This window comes from Exophiala oligosperma (genome assembly GCF_000835515.1).
Source record: "Exophiala oligosperma strain CBS 72588 unplaced genomic scaffold supercont1.5, whole genome shotgun sequence".
NCBI classification, from domain to species: domain Eukaryota; kingdom Fungi; phylum Ascomycota; class Eurotiomycetes; order Chaetothyriales; family Herpotrichiellaceae; genus Exophiala; species Exophiala oligosperma.
In genome coordinates this window covers 2,705,881-2,724,191 of record NW_015622822.1, presented here as the reverse complement: position 1 = coordinate 2,724,191, position 18,311 = coordinate 2,705,881, and the positions used below count along the sequence as shown (strand labels likewise).

At 51.4% G+C, this 18,311-nt stretch overlaps 8 protein-coding genes across 8 annotated transcripts; 3 read left to right on the top strand and 5 right to left on the bottom strand.

Annotated features, from left to right (window-relative positions):
* Positions 1-13: 13 nt before the first annotated feature.
* On the bottom strand, positions 14-1,607 carry PV06_06287 (uncharacterized protein). Its single transcript, XM_016407385.1, has one exon. The coding sequence runs from the start codon at positions 1,570-1,572 to the stop codon at positions 253-255; it is 1,320 nt and encodes a 439-aa protein (XP_016262989.1). The 5' UTR covers positions 1,573-1,607; the 3' UTR covers positions 14-252.
* Positions 1,608-1,713: 106 nt separating this feature from the next.
* On the bottom strand, positions 1,714-3,635 carry PV06_06286 (uncharacterized protein). Its single transcript, XM_016407384.1, has one exon. The coding sequence runs from the start codon at positions 3,603-3,605 to the stop codon at positions 1,857-1,859; it is 1,749 nt and encodes a 582-aa protein (XP_016262988.1). The 5' UTR covers positions 3,606-3,635; the 3' UTR covers positions 1,714-1,856.
* Positions 3,636-3,800: 165 nt separating this feature from the next.
* PV06_06285 (uncharacterized protein) lies at positions 3,801-6,373 on the bottom strand (the record flags this gene model as incomplete). Its single annotated transcript, XM_016407383.1, has 4 exons — positions 3,801-5,493; positions 5,539-5,765; positions 5,819-6,184; positions 6,338-6,373. 4 exons carry the CDS (start codon positions 6,371-6,373, stop codon positions 3,888-3,890), a joined length of 2,235 nt encoding a protein of 744 aa, XP_016262987.1. The 3' UTR covers positions 3,801-3,887.
* Positions 6,374-6,757: 384 nt separating this feature from the next.
* On the top strand, positions 6,758-9,683 carry PV06_06284 (uncharacterized protein; the record flags this gene model as incomplete). Its single annotated transcript, XM_016407382.1, has 1 exon — positions 6,758-9,683. Exon 1 carries the CDS (start codon positions 6,822-6,824, stop codon positions 9,681-9,683), a length of 2,862 nt encoding a protein of 953 aa, XP_016262986.1. The 5' UTR covers positions 6,758-6,821.
* Positions 9,684-9,703: 20 nt separating this feature from the next.
* On the bottom strand, positions 9,704-11,115 carry PV06_06283 (uncharacterized protein). The gene is made up of 2 exons (XM_016407381.1): positions 10,950-11,115; positions 9,704-10,897 (listed from the first exon to the last, which is right to left on the bottom strand). Exon 2 carries the CDS (start codon positions 10,781-10,783, stop codon positions 9,740-9,742), a length of 1,044 nt encoding a protein of 347 aa, XP_016262985.1. The 5' UTR covers positions 10,784-10,897; positions 10,950-11,115; the 3' UTR covers positions 9,704-9,739.
* Positions 11,116-11,304: 189 nt separating this feature from the next.
* PV06_06282 (uncharacterized protein) lies at positions 11,305-13,151 on the top strand. Its single transcript, XM_016407380.1, has one exon. It carries the CDS (start codon positions 11,428-11,430, stop codon positions 12,925-12,927), a length of 1,500 nt encoding a protein of 499 aa, XP_016262984.1. The 5' UTR covers positions 11,305-11,427; the 3' UTR covers positions 12,928-13,151.
* Positions 13,044-14,116, bottom strand: PV06_06281 (uncharacterized protein). Its single transcript, XM_016407379.1, has 3 exons — positions 14,014-14,116; positions 13,537-13,944; positions 13,044-13,466 (listed from the first exon to the last, which is right to left on the bottom strand). Coding segments are annotated over exons 1-3 (612 nt in total). The 5' UTR covers positions 14,016-14,116; the 3' UTR covers positions 13,044-13,264.
* A 197-nt stretch (positions 14,117-14,313) lies between these two features.
* On the top strand, positions 14,314-16,246 carry PV06_06280 (uncharacterized protein). The gene has a single exon (XM_016407378.1). It carries the CDS (start codon positions 14,370-14,372, stop codon positions 16,152-16,154), a length of 1,785 nt encoding a protein of 594 aa, XP_016262982.1. The 5' UTR covers positions 14,314-14,369; the 3' UTR covers positions 16,155-16,246.
* The last annotated feature ends 2,065 nt before the right edge of the window (positions 16,247-18,311 follow it).

The following is an 18,311-nucleotide window of genomic DNA, read 5'->3' as shown; positions in this document are numbered from 1 at the left end:
CGAAATGGGAATGGTGTGGTTGAGTGTGTGTCTTGGCAATTACAGTACGGAGTACATACCGGTACGAGGCAAGTCATCGGTGTTGGCCGCTTGAATCGTTGGACCTCTCAATAATGTTGCGACGTTGAAAACATTTCCCCGAGTACTGCACAACAGGTAAATTCTTCCAAGATGTATCATCATTGCGATTCCTTCATCTCTTTCGCCAATGATCTATATTCAGAATTTGCTCATGGCGCCGATGGGTCGTGGTTAGAGTGAACGCAGTAGTAAGGTCTTGTACCCGTCCAAGGCCTCCTCCAGATCCCCGACAGTCAAGCCTTCATTCTCTCCGTGGGCGACCAAGATACTACCTGGTCCGTACAGATATCTCTTCACGCCCTCTGCGACCTTCAAGTTCGGTATGTCCGTACCGTAGTTCACGGTGATGGTGTCGAACCCGTCGACGTCGTCACCATCCAGCTCGACCGGGCCATACCCTTGAGCAAAGTCGAGCTCCAACAGCCGATCTGGGTCGACCCGCCGAACCGCCTCCGTGACTAGTTCCTTGACCTCGTCGGCATCGCCTCCGGCGAGTCTGAACGTGATGGATGCCTCTGCGTATTCCGCCACGACGTTGCCCGCGACACCGCCCTGCATCAACCCCACGTTGACCGTGCTCTTGCCGTACTTTCCGCTCCTGGGCAGGCCACCGACGTCCTCGGGAATGTCACCCAGCCCGTCGAGCGCGACCAAGGCGGGTAGGATCATGCTGTTCGCACTGCGCCCGAGCCAGGGGTACCCCGAGTGTGCGGCCTTGCCGTGGGCTTTGATCTTGACCATGGAGATCCCCTTGTGCCCGGTCGCGAGTTTGCCCTCTGTGGGTTCGCCAAACAGGATAGCCTTGTAGTTGGCGTTGGTCTGCTCGTACAGGTCCGACGCCGAGAAACGTCTCATCCCGTCGCCGTGCGTCTCCTCGCCGACGACAAAGAGCAACGCCACGTCCGACGGGTCGAGTTTGGTCTCGGGATCAGCCAGCAGATCGAGCAAGGTCTGGATCTGGACCGCCACACAAGCTTTGTCGTCGACGGTGCCCCGACCGGATATCAATATGTCCTCTCTCGTCTTCGCCGACCTGGCTGCTGCCGCCGGCAGGGACAATGAGTACGGAATGTGAGGCGGCACCGTGTCGATGTGAGAACTTAGCACCACTTTGGGAGACGGGATAGAATCGAGCTCAATCCCAGAGTATTTTGATGGGTCCGGGTAGGCGTAGATATTGTAACGTGGTTTCGTGCTGTTCGTTTCTTCCGGTTGGGGAACGCCTTGGGTCTTCACGGTGAAGTTGTGAGCTTCCAGGATCGAGACGACCAGTTTCCCAACAGCTAGCTCATTGTGGGAGATTGACTCGACCTCGCAGATGGCTCTGTGTAATGATAGTAAGGGCGAAGCAGATATCACATCGTCCAGCTTCTCATGGCCAGCTATACCGGAGCCTGGCTGTTGAATTGACTGTTGTTTGTTCTCGGGGATCAGCGCATTGACTGAGAGGAATGGAATGATGGCGCCCACTGCGCACCACAGCAGCTTCATGTCAAAGTACTTTTATATGATAAAGACAGAAGTACAGAGGAGTTTGTTTTATTGCGATGTCACAATCCCGTAGAAACAGAGAAAGTCATGATTTGAAACTCTGTTCTACTCTCCAATATTTACCTAAGCTAAATATTTATGCGATGAACTCCGCGATCTCATAGTGCCGGGTCAAGCGACGTAATGGAGAGCACTCACAACAAGCGTACAGAGTCTAGTACAGTGTTACAAGGCGTATCGAGGAGTTGAAAATATCAGAGTCAGATAGGGCGCAAACAACAACGTTACGCCCTGGCTTTGCCTAGCGCATTGCCGTTTGCTTTGGGCTTTTCTCTCTTCCGCTCCCATACCATGAGGTAACCCTCTCTGGTGAATAAGGTTTCTGCTTCAGCTCTCTCTACATACAGATCTTGAATTTCCATCCACTCTGGTAGGTCATTCCTCTTTGCATAGGCAACCGCTTTGTCGTGAAGCTGCACCTTCCAAGCCACTCGCTGTCCCTCGGCACCAGCTGCCAAGTTGGCAGCATCAGCAGCATTGGAATCCTCACCCCCGCCAGTCGATACAGATGTGGTGTCGAGGATGATGTTGGCGGCCAGCTCGTAGAGGATGGGTTCGCCTGGAGGGTGGAGAGCGGGATTTGGCTCGACATATGGCGACATGTCCAACCCCTTAGGCGATCCAAATGTCACGATGGTGGGATTTCTCTCCGACACAAATTTGTTCACGCTAAACCGTTTAACGTGGAATAACAAGTATTGTGGAAGCGGATGTAACAAGCGGTGACGAACCCGGTGCGACTGTCTCTCCGACGCGTTGATGCCATTGTACTTTTGCAATAGGGTCGTCAGTGGCACCTGGGGAATGATATTCTTTGACTCGACAGCGTCTCGGAAAAGCGGGACGGGAGGTAGATCGAGAGTAAGGATCATGAAAGGAGTAGTATTGGTCGTGATGGTTGAGGAGTCTTCGAATCTAAGCCGGTCGCCTGTGGTGTCGGACTTGGCTGCAATGGCTTGTGATTCTACCCGGAGTTTTCCTTGAAAAGTCCTTTGAATGATGGATGACAGAGGCTTCGTTTTCGAACCACCAAGGCTTAGATGCAGTGTATTCAGGAACCAAGACAGGAACTCTACTGGATCTGATTGATGTGTGAGAGTAAACTTTTTGGAAGACCTCAGCGTGATCTCTTGTAAAAGTTCATGAGGCGACACGTGGGATCTGAAAGCTTTGGAGTTCCATATCTTTCGTACTAGTGCACTGAATCGTACCGGGAGTTGCGGTGTCGTCTGTGGGAATTGATGCAATAGGAAGAAGTTCCTGACCGGGGCAACATGGGCTAATGCCTGCACAACTACATTGAGATAGTCATTTGCCTTGATGTTGTTCATGCCAATGAATCCAGGCCGGTATTTCTTGTTCAGCAAATCAGTCGAGACTCTAGGGTCTTTGTCCAATTTCCGCACTTCATCCTCGGTGAATTTGGGGTCGACTACATATTTGATATCGTCCAAGCTCTTATTGTGAACCTCATACCCCTCGGGTAACACGTAAACTTTTTTGGTCTCCATGTTGATATAGACATGATGATCAACTTCGAGAGCATGGAAATATGCATGCGATTTTGGACCTCTGCCTTGGAAATACTTGCCGCACACTAGGCATGCATACACATTGATATTGGAAAGGGTGATGGAACATAGTTTTTCGAAATCGAAATCGAGTAGGGTCCGATTGATTGTGTCCAGATAGAGATCGCTGTATCCCTCCGTTGGCGCGGTCTGTCGCAGAGGTGCAGCCGGGAGTCTGTCATCTTCAGCCTCGGATCCAGACTCTTCTTCCTCTTCTTCTTTGACTGCGCCTTTTACCCCGTTCGTAGGAAGAGGCGTCCTGTCATGCTTCGTGCCGTTTCGTATCGTGCGGATTGTTTCAGCCAGCTCTTCTGGGACGTCTTCCACGCGGGCTTTTTTGCTCGACGGCGATGTCACTGCAAGGAGGTTCTCGAGGGGCTCTTCTGATTTGCGCTTCGACATGTTTTGGAGCGTACAGTCACTGAATGCGAGCCAACTGCGCTTTTCAGGTGAGAGAGAAGCAGTCGAAGACAATTTTGACCGCAGGCAACAGCCTCGTCAAATATGATTGGCCACAATGAAGCGCGAGGCTGTATATTATGTCACACTTTGAAGGGTCCATTGCATGCCACATGATCTCAATTCTCAGGAAAAAAGTCCACCTTTACCGACAGCGTTGTCTGTATCAAGTCAGACTATTTGGGTATCACTATTACGGAGATACTTCAAGAAGCTTGACACATGTTACACTTTGCCCCAGCCAAACCGCTGTCCCAAACGCAACACAAAGAGTGTGCTCATCTTCCACATCGCGAAATTGAGCATGCTTTGCGTAGCGAATGCAATGCCCCAATTTCCCAAGGTTAGAAAGACCGCTGATAAACCATGATATTCATTCGCTCCAAACCCGAATCCCACCGGGAACATACGTGTGATTAATGACCCAGTAGACAGAGAGAGTCCGTAGCTGGTCGGCTGAGTTGCAAAATTGTTGACCATTGACCGAAAGAATAGTATGTCAAGCGGAAGGAGGAGCAGTGGCTCGATAACCGAAGCCACATTCAAAGCGAACGCTTCTGCCGGGTGATTCGACAAAATGGTGACGCGGTATAACCCATCGTCTTCTTCACGAGCCCGCGAGTGGCGGCGATAGAACAAATCTTGTCGTATCGGTCGCGCCTGCTCACTGTATACATCCGTTTCTCGACGAACAGGTCTTGGGGCTGTTGCTGTCAGACTGTGGGCTCGATTAATCCCAAGCTCGGGAGCACTCGGTGGGCTTGAGGGTGGAGGGCTAGGAAAGAGCTGTTCCTCAATAGGCTCATCCACGTGAACCACAACAGGTTCTTGCGGAGCTGTCCAAAGCAGCCTCTCGAGCGGTACAGCAGGTTCGTCCAAACTTTGCATCTCAGAAATCCCCTCCACATTATCTGCGCGAGTCGCATCTGCGTCGTTAATCTCGTGGAGATTCTCCGGGGATCTATTCCCTGGCGTGTGCCGGTTCCCGAGCTGCGAAGCCTCGGCTGTACGTATCTGCAGAGTTCCATCACTCTCCACTACATCCACCATTGGATTAGTGAGGATATCAGGGTCGGGTTCGGGAGTCGCAGTAGAAGCATCTTCCCTGACTGCGACCTGCATCCCCTGGGCCAATTCGAAGATACCGACCATAGCCTGGTCTGGGTCGAGACCAAAATCAGCAAAGGCATCCCGAATGGCCATGACTCGTAGTGTTCGGAGGGAATGTCTGAGCGGGCCAAACTCTCTTTGCTGGCGTCGCATGGAGTCGCGATAATACATGGCACTCCTCTGCAATAACTCGTCTTCCATGTCCGGCGTCAACTCTACGGCCAAAGAAGCACTTTGGGTCTGAAGAATTTTTTCCCAAAGCCAGCATAAGGCTGGAAAGAGTGCATTGATGGTGTCTGCGAAAGTTGACGGTTCATTGTGGCTTCTTAACACTTTGCAGCCAGCTCCTAGTCCTGCAATTGTGGTGTCATTGAAGACACTACTGTTTGCTCGTGCGCTTTGCAGTGAGATCCGATCTGGTCGATCAGGCTTCACTACAAGATGACGGACAAGAATGTAGAGCTTAGTGTAGAGAAATTTCCCGATTTGGTCTCGAATATAGGCGATTGTGATCGGCTGTACAAATAGCCGGGCTAAATAGGCCACCAACGACCTGAAAGAGCCGTCGGGAAGCGGTTGAGGAAGCTGAACGGGCGACAGATGACTGAATGGCACAAAACTCCATGGGTGCGGAATGGCACCGATTGGGATCAGATACAAAGACTGCAAAGTCGAGAAGGCATAAAGAGGGTATTCGGCCGCGAACCATAGCATCCGCAGACTTGACAAAGTCAGCGAGCAATACAATAGTGTAAGCAAGTCCTACCTGTGACTAACGATAAGGTTGGCAACTCTTATCGCAGGAGATTTTCTCGACGACAGCAACAGATTTGTGAAGCGGCCTTCGTCCAAAACATCGTCCCTGAGAGCCTGACTGAGTGCTGAGACGGCGCCAATTGGCAACCCAGCAAACAAAACTGACCAAGGACCTACAACATTCCACTCAGTCATCAAGATTTGAGGTACTGATAGACCGACGTATGACTTGTAGACCTAAGATTGTTAGTGGAGAAAGGATATAGAAACATAGGAAGGGCTCAACTGACTAGAATTCGACGACGAAGTGCGCTCAGCCATCGGGTCGACAGCTTCAGGACAACACTTTCAACAACACCAAAGTTCGCCCCTGCAATATTTTCGTCCAGGAGAAGTTGATGTTTCTGATCATCTCCCATGTCTTCCCACGCTGAACGGTTCATTTTTGCCTTGCGAACAACAACACCGACCGTCGAGAGAACCTCGTTTTGGGCACGGCGAAGTCTCCTTCTTGCTGCCTCAGACGCGAGATTTTCTGGGTGTCCACGACTATCAAATCGTTGTACATAATTTCGAGCAGTACCGTGCTGAACATTTGGGCCCAAAATGAACTCGCCTTGCTCGTCTTGCAGTGGGGCATCAAAAGGCGATCTTCCCTGAGTGAAGGAGTCAGCAAGGTCAGTATCAAAGCGAGTCCAACGTAGATGTGGAAGATGTTGATGAGGAAGTCCCGCTCTCGGTTGAAGTGAGGATATCATTGCTTACGATGCCGGGCACGCTCCCGGTACGAAACGCTCACGATTACTTACCAGAGCCATTCGGGCAAGATGCGCCTTGCGACCCATCTCGGCTGTGTTTTTGTATCAAGGTCTTGGACCAAGATCAATCAATTTTATCTTTGTTGCTGCAGAGAGGGCATTTTGTATGGTATTCACTTATTGAGTACGTCTCTGAGAAGTAAGCGGAATTGAATCAAGCAATAGTATGATTATTTCCATGTAGCAGGTACTTCGAGGGAGGCGAAGGACGTGGAGAAGGAGACGAAGAACCGGGAGGCACGAGGCTGTGGCGCCAAGCTACTTCGGATCAATCTTAGCGCAGCCTTGTTTTTCCAACCAATCACCTGCAAGTGTTGGTTTGGTCTTCAAAATTTCCAAAAACTTCATTATGGCGGCGACAATTTCGATTTTGCAGCATATGATTCCGGATTTTGGTTGGAAGTGAAATGCCTTACGACATCCAGAAGTCATGTATGATGGAGTCCTACTAGTTTAATCACTCTCGTGGCACAACATGGCGACCAAGGCCAATTTCAAAACCACATTCGAGGTTGCGAAAACCGTCGAGCCAATCTACACTGGAGGAGATGTATCTTCTAACTGTAGCGGCAATCTCATCGCAAGTTGCGTCGACGAGGATGTTTTGGTATTTGATACAACGAACGGCAAAGTTTTGTGCAGAATTGAAGGAGATGGAGAAGCTGTCACCAGTCTCTGTTTGGCACCTGATGCCTTGCACTTGGTTGTATGCTCAAGATCACTTTCCATGAGCATCTTCTCTCTTGTTCCAGACGACGAAGCTCAGACACTCACCACCAAACTGTTGCGAACTTTGAAGCCCCATAACACTCCTGTTGTCTCTTCGGCCATCGACACGACAGGTGCGTTATTGTCCACTGGTGGTGCTGACGGTACCGTCAAAGTATGGGATATCCGAGGCGGATACGTGTCACACACCTTTCATGGACATGGCGGAGTCGTCTCTGCCCTTAAATTCTTTGCTCTGCAGTCGAGCAATGCGACAGATCGAGCTATCAGTAGCTCAAGCCGGAAGCGAAAGAGTCGAGATGGCGCGCAAACGAATACCGACGAATTTCCGCTGGCTCACAATGTTTACCTTGCGTCAGGCGGCGAGGACGGGAAAGTTCGAATATGGAATTTGGCTTCGCGGAAATCAGTTGCTCTTCTTGACTCGCACGTCAGCGTGGTTAGAAGTATCGACTACTCGGAGAACCAACAGCTCTTGCTTTCGGCCAGTCGGGATAGAACAATCATCTTATGGGACACGAAGACCTGGAAACAACGTAAGGTCTTACCCGCACTAGAGGTGCTAGAGACCGCTGGTTTCATAAGTGATGGCAGATACTGCTTTACAGGAGGAGAGCATGGCCTGGTCCGAGTGTGGGATGTTGTCGCCGGACGAGAAGTTACACCGAAACAGAAACCCGGCCTCGAGAATGATGCTATTACTGCAATTGTCAGCGTACCAAGTGACGACGCGCTTCTTTCAATGCATCAGGACCAGACCATAAGGTTTCGGAGCATTCTTCAACTTCGTGATTTGAAGGCGTTGCAATCTCTAGAAGCTCTACCACTGCTCCGGACAATGGCAGGCAACTATGATGAAGTCATTGATATGGCTTGCGTTGGGCCCGACAGATCGCTCCTAGCACTTGCTACGAACACTGAGAGCGTCCGACTGGTGTCAATTGCAGAAGACAACAGCAAATCATCATCGTTTGGAGCCGATGTCACCCTGCTCGAAGGACACGAGGATATCATAATCTGTCTGGATGTCGACTGGTCTGGCCATTGGCTGGCAACGGGTGCAAAGGATAACACCGCAAAACTCTGGCGATTAGATCCTGCATCCGCATCTTATACCTGTTTCGCGACTTTTGCAGGACACGCTGAATCACTAGGTGCCATCGCCCTACCTAGAAGCCCTCCTCAAGATAGTGCTGCGTCCAAGAACCCCTCTGAGCATCCTCCTGCATTCCTGCTCACCGGCTCTCAAGACAAAACTGTCAAGCGCTGGGATACTTCTCGGCTTAAGTACACCCCTTCTATGTCCGAGCCTCACGCCGGCACAAAAGCTCTCTTCACTCGAGTCGCACACGAAAAGGATATTAACGCACTTGACGTATCTCCTAATGCACCCCTTTTTGCCTCGGCTTCACAAGACCGCACCATCAAAATTTGGTCGCTTGAGGACGGTTCTGTCACCGGCATACTCCGCGGTCACAAACGTGGCGTCTGGTCAATTCGTTTCTCTCCTGCCAGCACACCACCACTTTCCTCTGATTCCGGCTCTAGCGGCTCTCGCGGCCTCCTCGTCTCGGGTTCTGGCGATCGAACTGTCAAAATCTGGTCCCTATCTACGTACACCTGTCTACAAACATTCGAAGGGCATAGCAACTCCGTACTCAAAGTTCTGTGGTTGCCATCTACGACACCGTCCTCAGAATCCGAGGCCAAGGCGCACCACGAGCAACCCATGAAGAATCAACCATTGATCGCGTCTGCCTCCGCCGACACTCTCGTCAAACTCTGGTCCCCTTACTCACCCTCCGACTCCGATCACCTCCTGGCAACATTAGACAACCATACTGACCGCGTCTGGGCACTTACCGCTCCCAATGCTTACAACACCCCATCGTCTTCGAAACGCAAACCATATCCTTATCCTCTCGTCTCCGGCGCCGCCGACGCAACTCTGACGTTCTGGCGTGACACTACCGTGGAGACCGCGACTCTCGCTTCGCAGCGTGCGAGTCAGCGCATTGAACAAGACCAAGAACTCCAGAACCACATTCACGCCAAAAATTACCGTGAAGCCATCACCCTCTCGCTCGCCCTCAACCATCCGGGCCGTCTCCTTCGCGTGTTTGAAGATGTCGTGACGCTACCCGATGCAGAGAAGGAGCCAGACAGCATCACCGGCCTGCGGGCCGTAGACGAAGTGCTCGCCACTTTGGACCAGCGACAAATATATACCCTCCTGGAGCGTGTGCGTGACTGGAACACGAATGCACGAACCGCGACGGTCGCGCAAACCGTCTTGAATTGCCTGTTCCGTAGTTATCCAGCGACTATGTTTGTGGACATGGCTAAGGATCGCAGTTTGTCTTCAGGCCCTGCCAGAAAAGGCAAAGGCGGCGGCAGCATGAAAGATCTACTTCGCGCTTTGGAGGTCTATACTGAGCGACACTATAAACGGATGGAAGAATTAGTGGACGAGAGCTATTTGATCGAGTACACTTTACGCGAGATGGATGAGATTGCAGGCATTGCTAGCGGGATTGAAGGCATTTTGGCGAATGGACACGGGCGTACAAAACAGGTTCAGGAGGAGGATGTTTTGATGCTTGAATAAGTACATTGTGATAGTAATCATTATGGTTCTCGGTGCAAAGTAATCAACCTCTACTTTTATCTTCTGTTGCGATCACCATCACGGCGATCCCTACCACGATCTCTGTCTCTATCTCTGTCCCTGTCCCTGTCCCGGTCTCTGTGACTCTTGTGAGAAGAGCTTGAGTCATACCGATCATCGTCTCGACGGCGGTCCTTGTCCCGATGCCTGTCCCGATGTCGACTATCGTGGTCATCTTCATCCCGTCGTCGCCTGTCTTTAGACCGATCATAGTCGCGGTCGTCCCTGTCCTGTCTTGAACGAGAACCATGGCGGTCATCTGATTCTCGCTTGGATGAACCAGATCGAGAGAATTCATTCATCTGATCACGATAGTCATCATCTCCCTTTCTCCGATCTCGATCCTTGTCCCGTCCACTTCGCTCCAAGTTGCGATCTCTCCTCTGTCTCCAGTCTTCTTCTCGCTCATTTCCATTGGATTCCTTCAGCCTCTTCTGCAGCTCATCTTCGGAGATCCTCTCCCCGGTGGCTTTGTTTTCACGCATGAGTGGCGTAAAGAAGCCTTCGCCCTTGTTGTTCTTGCGCATGTCCGCTTTCCCCCAAGCACCTAGTTCAATGCCGTTTGTGCCCGGAGCAGCCTTTGCACCGATACCGAGAAACCCTTCCTGTTTGCGGAGCTTCTGGGGGTTGTCGTCCTTTCTCTCCAGGGTGATAACCTCGCCATTTGCTCGCCGCTTCTGACCCATGCCTCTCAACATAGCCATACCAAATTCCTCGACTGGCATCGCAGCATATTCTTCTAGGGTACTCGAGTCGGGCCGTGATGCGACATCTTCTCGATAGTCCTGTGTCTCGTCTCGGAAAGTATGCGTGTTGCCTTGCTGCGTAATGACGACATTGGATTTTGGTTTCCCAGAACCATCATCGAGCAGCGCGTGCAGCGCTTCTTCATCCGCAGTCAAATGTTTGGGTTCTTCGGGTGGCTCGATTGGCTGGGTGGTGGTAGGCTGCACAACCTCCGCAGACTGTTCGTCTGGAGAGTCTTGCTTCTCAACAAATTGAAGACCACTGGCGGTGCTGATTTCGTCTTTCTCAACCATAACAACGTTACCATTCTGCTGATGCGCCTGGACTTCGGCCGGAAGAAGGTTTTTACGCCCTCGCCTGCGCCAATCTGCATTTCCCTGGTTCTTTATGACTAGCTCTTTCGTTTCCTGTACAGGTTGACTTAGAATAGCACCATTTGACGAAAAGCCAGTGACTGACTCGTGCCTTGGCTCCTCTTCATCTTCGTTGTCCGAATCATTGTGAAGCGCATGTTTCGGTCGACCACTTGGCGCTGCAGGCCGTCTCGCAGGGGTGCTGGAGGCTTTCGTAGGAGCAGACAGTTTCTGCTTCCCGAAGCCAAACGAAATTGGTTTCGACATGGCTGTCAAACCGCGTGCAAACGAAAAACATTAAGTATATTGTTCAGGCAGACGATCATGGTAAAAAATCCAGAAGTCAATACTCCGCAGTATCGAAATACGGTCGAGTATTAAATCGGTAACTTTCCGGCCACTTCAAGGCATACACGCGCCGCCAAAAAAGCACATCGCCTTCTCCCTTCGCCATTCTTTCTCCCACCATCATCACTGTTCCCGTAGTCCGAACAGCGGCTGACGTCCCTGGTGTCACGGCCTCCAAGATCTCACAAACAACATCCAAAGCCTTGCATGCGCTAGATCCAACTTCCGACTTCACGATGTCGGCCACCGACGCCAGCCCAAACCCAGCGGCCAGCGAACTGCTCCTGCTTTCTTCGTTTCAAAAGCACATCGAGGACATGCGCAACCTGTCTCTATGCAAAATCTGCATCAAGCCGTTCTATGAACCGTTCATTCTCGCCTGCGGACACACCTACTGCTATTCATGTCTGGCTAACTGGTTCGGGTGCGCCCACAATCGGCACAAGAAGAAGAATTGTCCGGACTGCCGAGCTGAAGTCACGTTACAACCGTCTCCCAATTTCCTGTTGCGAGACCTCGTTCACATGTTCATTGGTCGAGCCGAATTGCTCCCCGAAGACGAGACTGTGGCAGAGCACCAAAAAGCCAAAGATGATGAGGCTGGACAACTTGCCGCAGATCGCGCAGGACAAGGCCTTTTCAAAGGTGTTTTCAAGCATCAGCATACTTTTCATATACCCAGCTTTTGGGCAAGGGGCATACTGGATCACGAGGACAATGTTATGCGATGTCCGGAATGTCATTGGGAGTTGGAGGATGGACAATGTGTGCAATGTGGTTTCAACGAGTACGACTCTGGTGAAAGCGACCTTGACGATGAATCAATCCCCAGTCCTCGTTTAGATACGGACGAGTACTACGACGAAGACTCCGAGATCGATATGGACTTTGATGGTCCGATACAAATAGGCACAGGGTACGAAACGGACCGCACAGATGCCAGCCATACTGACTATGATGAATACGATGATGAGGATGGTATGGATGGCTTTATTGAGCGAGATGATGCCCCAATCCAGCTGCATGACGATTCCGACGAAACAAGGAGTGTCTCCACCATCACTGGGCACCGCGTGAGTCGCCACAACACACTCCACTCGTCGGCCGATGAGACTGATCCATGGTCTGATCCTCAAACCCCTCCATACGCGGTTCAAGGAACCCATCACTACGATGACGAAGACAGATCCGTCACAGGGACCGAAATGACTGATCAACATACGGTATATGACGATCCGTCAGAGGAATCGGAAGATGACCAAGGGCCTATTTCTCGATTGCACCCGCATCGACAATTTGGAGTACCGTCGAGACGAAATAGAAGGAGGATTATCAGTGACGATGAGGAGGACGAGGATAACAGCGATGCTACAGCGCGCGAGCCAATACCTCTCGATAACTCCGAAGATGGATCAGACAATGGTCACGATTTTGAGGATGAGGACGAAGATCGGGACGAAGACGAGGACGAGGACGAGGATGAAAGTCCAAGGGCAGAATCAGACTCGGACTCGGACGATATTCGGCCTCCGCAATCTGCTGCGCGCCGAATGCAACATCTTGATACTCAACGGGGCAGACGTGGTGAATTCCGGCCATATATGCCTTACCCGACACATCATGGATCATCCTACAATTCTCGTATCAATCACCCGCGGCCTCCTCGATCTGGCCAATACAGCGCACCAGCGTACGGTCGGCGAATTCCTGTTGGGGGTGGCAGTCGACATTGCTAGTCGATCTTGTTGCGGCGTTCATGTTGCACGTCTCCGTGGGAAAGCATGTTTCGATGGGATTTCGGAGAGAATTCGGCATGGGTTATAATTCAAACCACATGCTATACATGACTTGACGATATTGGGCCAGGAGCCCTTTGGCTTTGACATCAGAGCTACGATAGAGATGTAGGATTCAGTGACCTCGCATCACCAAGCAATTGATACCCCCAATTGATTTTGCCTGATTTTGAAAATTGTATTGTCCCATTTTGCGCCGCGCTATGCATATTTAATTCTACAATTCCCCATCCCTGATCCGTTTTCCAGTCCCATTTCAGGTATCTGGGTGAGAGGACTAGGCGGCCAGGACTTGTTTACTCGTGTCATACTCCATATCCACGATGCCATCCTTCTTGACCACCTTGACCGTCATACCCTTGAAATCAATAGGTAACCGTCGCTGCAACTCATCCGTGCACATACGTAAGATCTTCATGCCTTGCTCGAAGGAGATATCTGGATGATGATGCTTGTCGAGGATGGAGAGACAGTAGTATCTTTTAATTTTGCTGGTCAGCAAGAGAGAAGCCCAGAAAGGGTCTTGAAAGGGGGGGAAAGGGCACGTACTGAGCATAGCCATGCGCGGCGTAGGGTACCTTTGCGCTACTGGCAAGGTAATCCAACCAGTACAGACTGGGTTGCTTGGTGATGGGATCCATCCCACCGAGCAGCAGGTTCACGTTGTACGGTTTCCTGCTTCTCAAGCTACGTGCGAGTTCCCCACGGACGAAGCTGGCCACGGCGCTCGGGGAGAGGTCGGACTCGTTGCGCATCGTGTACAGGGCGACGTTTGCCTGGATGTACTCCGCGAACTGGATGGTGTCGCCTGGCTCGCCAGAGAAGGCGAGGAGGGTGTGCTTGTTCAGTTGCCGGGTCTTGTCGTCGGACGACTTGAGGATGGTGGCACCGCGCATGGCGGCTTTGCTGGCGGCGATGATGGTGAAATCGCGGCCGGTGAGGCCAAGGAGGACTTCCCTGTTGCAGCACTTGCGTCAATCGATTGAGGCTCTTCAAACCAGAGCCACAAGGCAAGGGACAACTTACATTTTGCAGAGGTGTCGAGCGTAATCAGCGGAACGAGAGATGGAGGCTTGCAAAGTTTGGAAAGTCTCTGGATCGAAAGCTGTTGTGGTATAGCAAGTTATCGATCCCGCTGGACTTCGACACGCGGCGAGCTGTGCCTTGGGGGACTGGCTGGTCGTGCAATTGTGAGTTGCTTTGGGAAGGTCGAGCGACTATGCAAGGCTGTCCTGCGCCTCGACGAGGCTGTCGCCCGCAACTCAAAAAAAATTATTTGGAGACGCCGCCTCTGCAAGTTGCACTTAAAAACACACACAACCAAGGGCAGAGTTTGCCTTGTGTGGTTTTGGCAAACTTCAACCTCAACTGAACAAACAAAAATGTCGTCGTTCTTTACGGCTCCAGCTTCTTTGCGGAAGCGGAAGAGAGGTGCAGACAATCCAGGCAAGCCCAGAAAACGGCGGGAAGCAGACAACAAGAATGGAGCACGAGACGAGCAAGACGAGAGACCTAGGCGGAAACCCGCCCAACCACCACGAGACAGAGAAAGACGAGACGAATCGATATCCGGCAGCGAGTCCGAAGACAACGTGGAGCCCGAGAGCGACGCCGAATCAGAAGCCACCTCCGAAGAGGGTGAGACTGCCGCCGAACGAAGAGTGCGACTTGCACAAAGATACCTAGATAATATCAGACAAGAAGTGGACGAAGTTGGGTTCGACGCCGAGGACCTGGACAAAGATTTGATCGCACAGAGACTGAAAGAGGATGCTGATGAAGCCAAGGGCAGACAATTCAGGCTGATCGCCAATAGCTTGGATTTCGCCAACGCCTCACATTCCAACTTTCGAGCAGATACGGACGTCACCACGGGAGTGGCAGTGTGTCAGCCTTATGTGTACACTGTGAGCAGAGATAAGACGTTGATTAAGTGGCAACTACAGACGCCCGCTACTCTTAGCAGCGACAAGACCACTGCGGCAGCAAGTCGAAGACGAAAACCCAAGCAACTGAAATATATTCGAGGAGTACAGATCAGGGCATCAGCCCCTCAACAGCATGGCCACAATGGTGCGATACTCTGCGTGGCGGCATCACCAGACGGCAAATACATTGCAACAGGAGGATTGGACAAGAAACTAATAATATGGTCTGCGGAAGACCTACGACCGTTGAAGACCTTCACGACGCACCGTGACGGTGTCACCGGTTTGGCTTTTGCTCCCAGCTCAAACGCTCAAAATGGATTCGGGGCACAATTGTTCAGCGCAAGCATGGACAGATCACTCAAAACGTACAACTTGGCAGGAGAGGACAGTCTCGCATACGTCGAGACACTCTTCGGCCACCAGGATCACGTGGTGGGTGTTTCGCCAGTGTCAGTTGACCAGTGTGTAACTGTGGGTGCGCGGGATCGGAAAGCCATGTGGTGGAAGGTGGTGGATGAGTCGCTGACCAAATTTCTGGGCGACAGCTCGAGGAACGACGAATATCACACGGGGAGTCTGGATTGTGTTGCTGCATTACCACCTTCGAACTTTGTGACCGGGTCCGATTCCGGTGCAATTAGTCTATGGAACATTCACAAAAAGAAAGCCGTCTTTACGATTCGCACTGCGCACGGCGTAGAGGAACCAGCGCCGCTGGAGGAGGTCACGTCCGAGTCAGACCCTGCGGTCATCGAAAGGCTGAAGAAAGAAGATCGAAGGAAACCGCAACCTCGGGGCATCACCGCTCTGGCTGCAATACCTGGTACGGATGTGATCTTGACCGGAAGCTGGGATGGTTGGGTCAGAGCATGGAAGTTGAGCGACGACAAGCGAACGATCTTGGCCATGGGTCCCGTCGGGAAAGTGGGCGAGCCTGTCGGAAATGCGCACGAGGATACACACTCGACTCCATCAAGTGCCGCAACTAATGTTGCGGCCGTGGCAGGCCAGGACATCAATCATGGCGTGGCACGAGGCTTTGTGAACTCCTTGGCCGTGTTCGAGAGAAGAAAAGAGATTGTCAATGAGTTTGGAGGCAAGAAAGAGGGTGACTGCCAGGGCATCTGTATCGTGGCCGGTACTGGAAAGCAGATGAGATTAGGAAGGTGGAGGAAGCTGCCGAACGGCAAGAACGGCGCAGTGGTGTTTGAAGTCCCTCTACGAGCAAGTTTGTAGCTGTCTGTCCATGTCGTCTGTACCGGGTAAGGGTACCGGATCTCGACTCGTCCAGGCCGAAGTTACTCTCAAAAGACTCGAGACCTACGGAGTATTTTCGTTACGATTCCTTTTCGGCAACCAGTCCTACCTTTTCCTCTCTCTTAAGTTAATAGGTACGGGTACCTTGCAGGATACTTCAGACCAAACCGTCGATAGACTTTTTTTTTCGCGAGCCCGGGTCAAAGCATCCGTGTAAGCCCGTCAAACGTGTTATTGCGCAAGACCCCGGTGTGCGTGCCTGGACCCTGAAGATTCTCACTGGTTTCGTCCAAAGATTTGTCGTCCGTGTGCTCGAGCTTCATGTCGATCGCCCCGGAGGATGGAGGAACCCTCAAGGCTGTCCCGTCCGTCGGTGGTGATGACCCTTGGCACGCACGAGGTTCTGGCTTTTCTCTTTTTCCCCCCTTCTCCATGTGGCATCCTGGTCGAGGTTAGTGATGGGATCTGAGAGTGGTCCGAGAACTTGAGTCTGTGGTCGGCGATCTCTCTGGAGTTACTCGTGAGGGTATTGTGCAAGTACACACAGGCGGATCTGACCCCATAGCCTCTATACCTCACCGAGAAGGTGCTTGGAGCAAAAACTATTCGACGCACGGACGCCGGTTTTTCCGACCCAAGGTACCGGTACCTACCTTACCTACCAAGGGTGCTCGTGCGCACAGGTAACGAGTTACGATAGGTTTGTAGGGACGGGTACACACACACACACACGTGTCCACTCACAATTACCTCACTTGAACAGATGAGTTACTTGAGTTGTGGCCCAGTAACCCTCCGGAGTTGCAATCCCAGAAAAAAGCCACTGACCACAGGCTTTAAGCCACCGAACGACCGTGCGCGAGTCAGGTTACTTTTTCTGCGGGATCCCCAGCCGAGGTCAGGGTGCTCGAACTGCTTACGACCTTTACCTTACAGTGCCGAAAAGGACATCAATGGGGGAGTAAATGCGATATCATCTAGGTAGTTTTCGAGGCAATGATCACTCCGTTATAGTAGTAATAATAGTGATGGAGGGCGCAGTTGAGCATGACCATTGTTATGGAACACACAGTGTAGGGCGTGGACCCAAAACAAAAACTGGGCTCTGTACCCCGTAAATTCCACTTCCAAGCCTCTCTGTCTCTCAAAAAAAGCAAAGCCTCAATTCCGATCTCTAGTGGATCCCTTTTTTTTTAGCGCGGGATCCCTGTCTGAGTCGTAATGAAATTGAATGTTCCAAAAAGCAAGCCCGCCCCCCTTGACGCTGCCCCTTTTGTTTTTCAAGGTAAAGGACCCCGGTTCGAATTGAAGAGTCCACACACAACTTGTTGAATAACAATAATAATGTCTCATGTCTTGTTGCAGGCATCTATAGTCCATATGACCGACCTGGCCTTGTTACAATAATTATTTGCAGATCATTAGATACAAATCTTTGGGGCTTTCTTAACCACGTGTGTGTGTATGTGCTTGTGTGCATGATCGTCCTCGTTTAGACGGTAACGAAGTAGACGAGTAGACGATGATGCTCTTATGACGGACGATCAGTGATTAAAATTGACAGCGGCCGCTGCAACTACATAAAAAAAACCTTATCTCGGCCTCACACTCTCTCACACTTTACTCGGCAATTACGGAATACGAGACTTTGACAGTAATAATGAGACAAGCGTTGTGTCCAACCGGGCTCGTCATTGTGTTTGCTCTCCGTACGGGGGAATAGAAGAAGGGAAAAAAAGTAAATTGCTTTAGCGAACGTCTGAGACCTCCTTCTCCCTCTCTCCTCTCTCACTTCTCTTCATCCCGTGTGAGTGGGTTGTTTGCCGTGCCCATTAGCATCCGTCCCAACCGAGGTCTCCTTTTGGCAAATGCAGTCTCAGACCACAACCAAGTATTACTGCTGTACTGCTGCTAACTCGGCAAGTCCCTCGCTGGTCTACTCGGTCGTAATGTCGAACCGGCATCATTCCGTAGTACGAGTAGGGAGTACGGTCCAGGTAAAATTGTAACGCGAATAATGGAATAGTCCTAGTCTACGATCCTTTTCTCCCCCCCCCCCTCCCTCATCTCTACGCGTGAATCCTCTCTCCCCATGTGGGCCAGGAGATATCTCGTAAAAGTCTCCATCTTCAGCTA

Excerpts from the sequence above, each read along its gene's own strand:
- PV06_06287 (XM_016407385.1), bottom strand. The coding sequence starts at position 1,572 with ATGAAGCTGCTGTGGTGCGCAGTGGGCGCCATCATTCCATTCCTCTCA.
- PV06_06281 (XM_016407379.1), bottom strand. Across the intron at positions 13,467-13,536 it reads GCCGCGCATGGCTATGCTCA|ATACTACTGTCTCTCCATCC; the intron begins GTACGTGCCCTT and ends CAAAATTAAAAG.
- PV06_06283 (XM_016407381.1), bottom strand. The coding sequence starts at position 10,783 with ATGGTTGAGAAAGACGAAATCAGCACCGCCAGTGGTCTTCAATTTGTT.
- PV06_06286 (XM_016407384.1), bottom strand. The coding sequence starts at position 3,605 with ATGTCGAAGCGCAAATCAGAAGAGCCCCTCGAGAACCTCCTTGCAGTG.
- PV06_06282 (XM_016407380.1), top strand. The coding sequence starts at position 11,428 with ATGTCGGCCACCGACGCCAGCCCAAACCCAGCGGCCAGCGAACTGCTC.
- PV06_06280 (XM_016407378.1), top strand. The coding sequence starts at position 14,370 with ATGTCGTCGTTCTTTACGGCTCCAGCTTCTTTGCGGAAGCGGAAGAGA.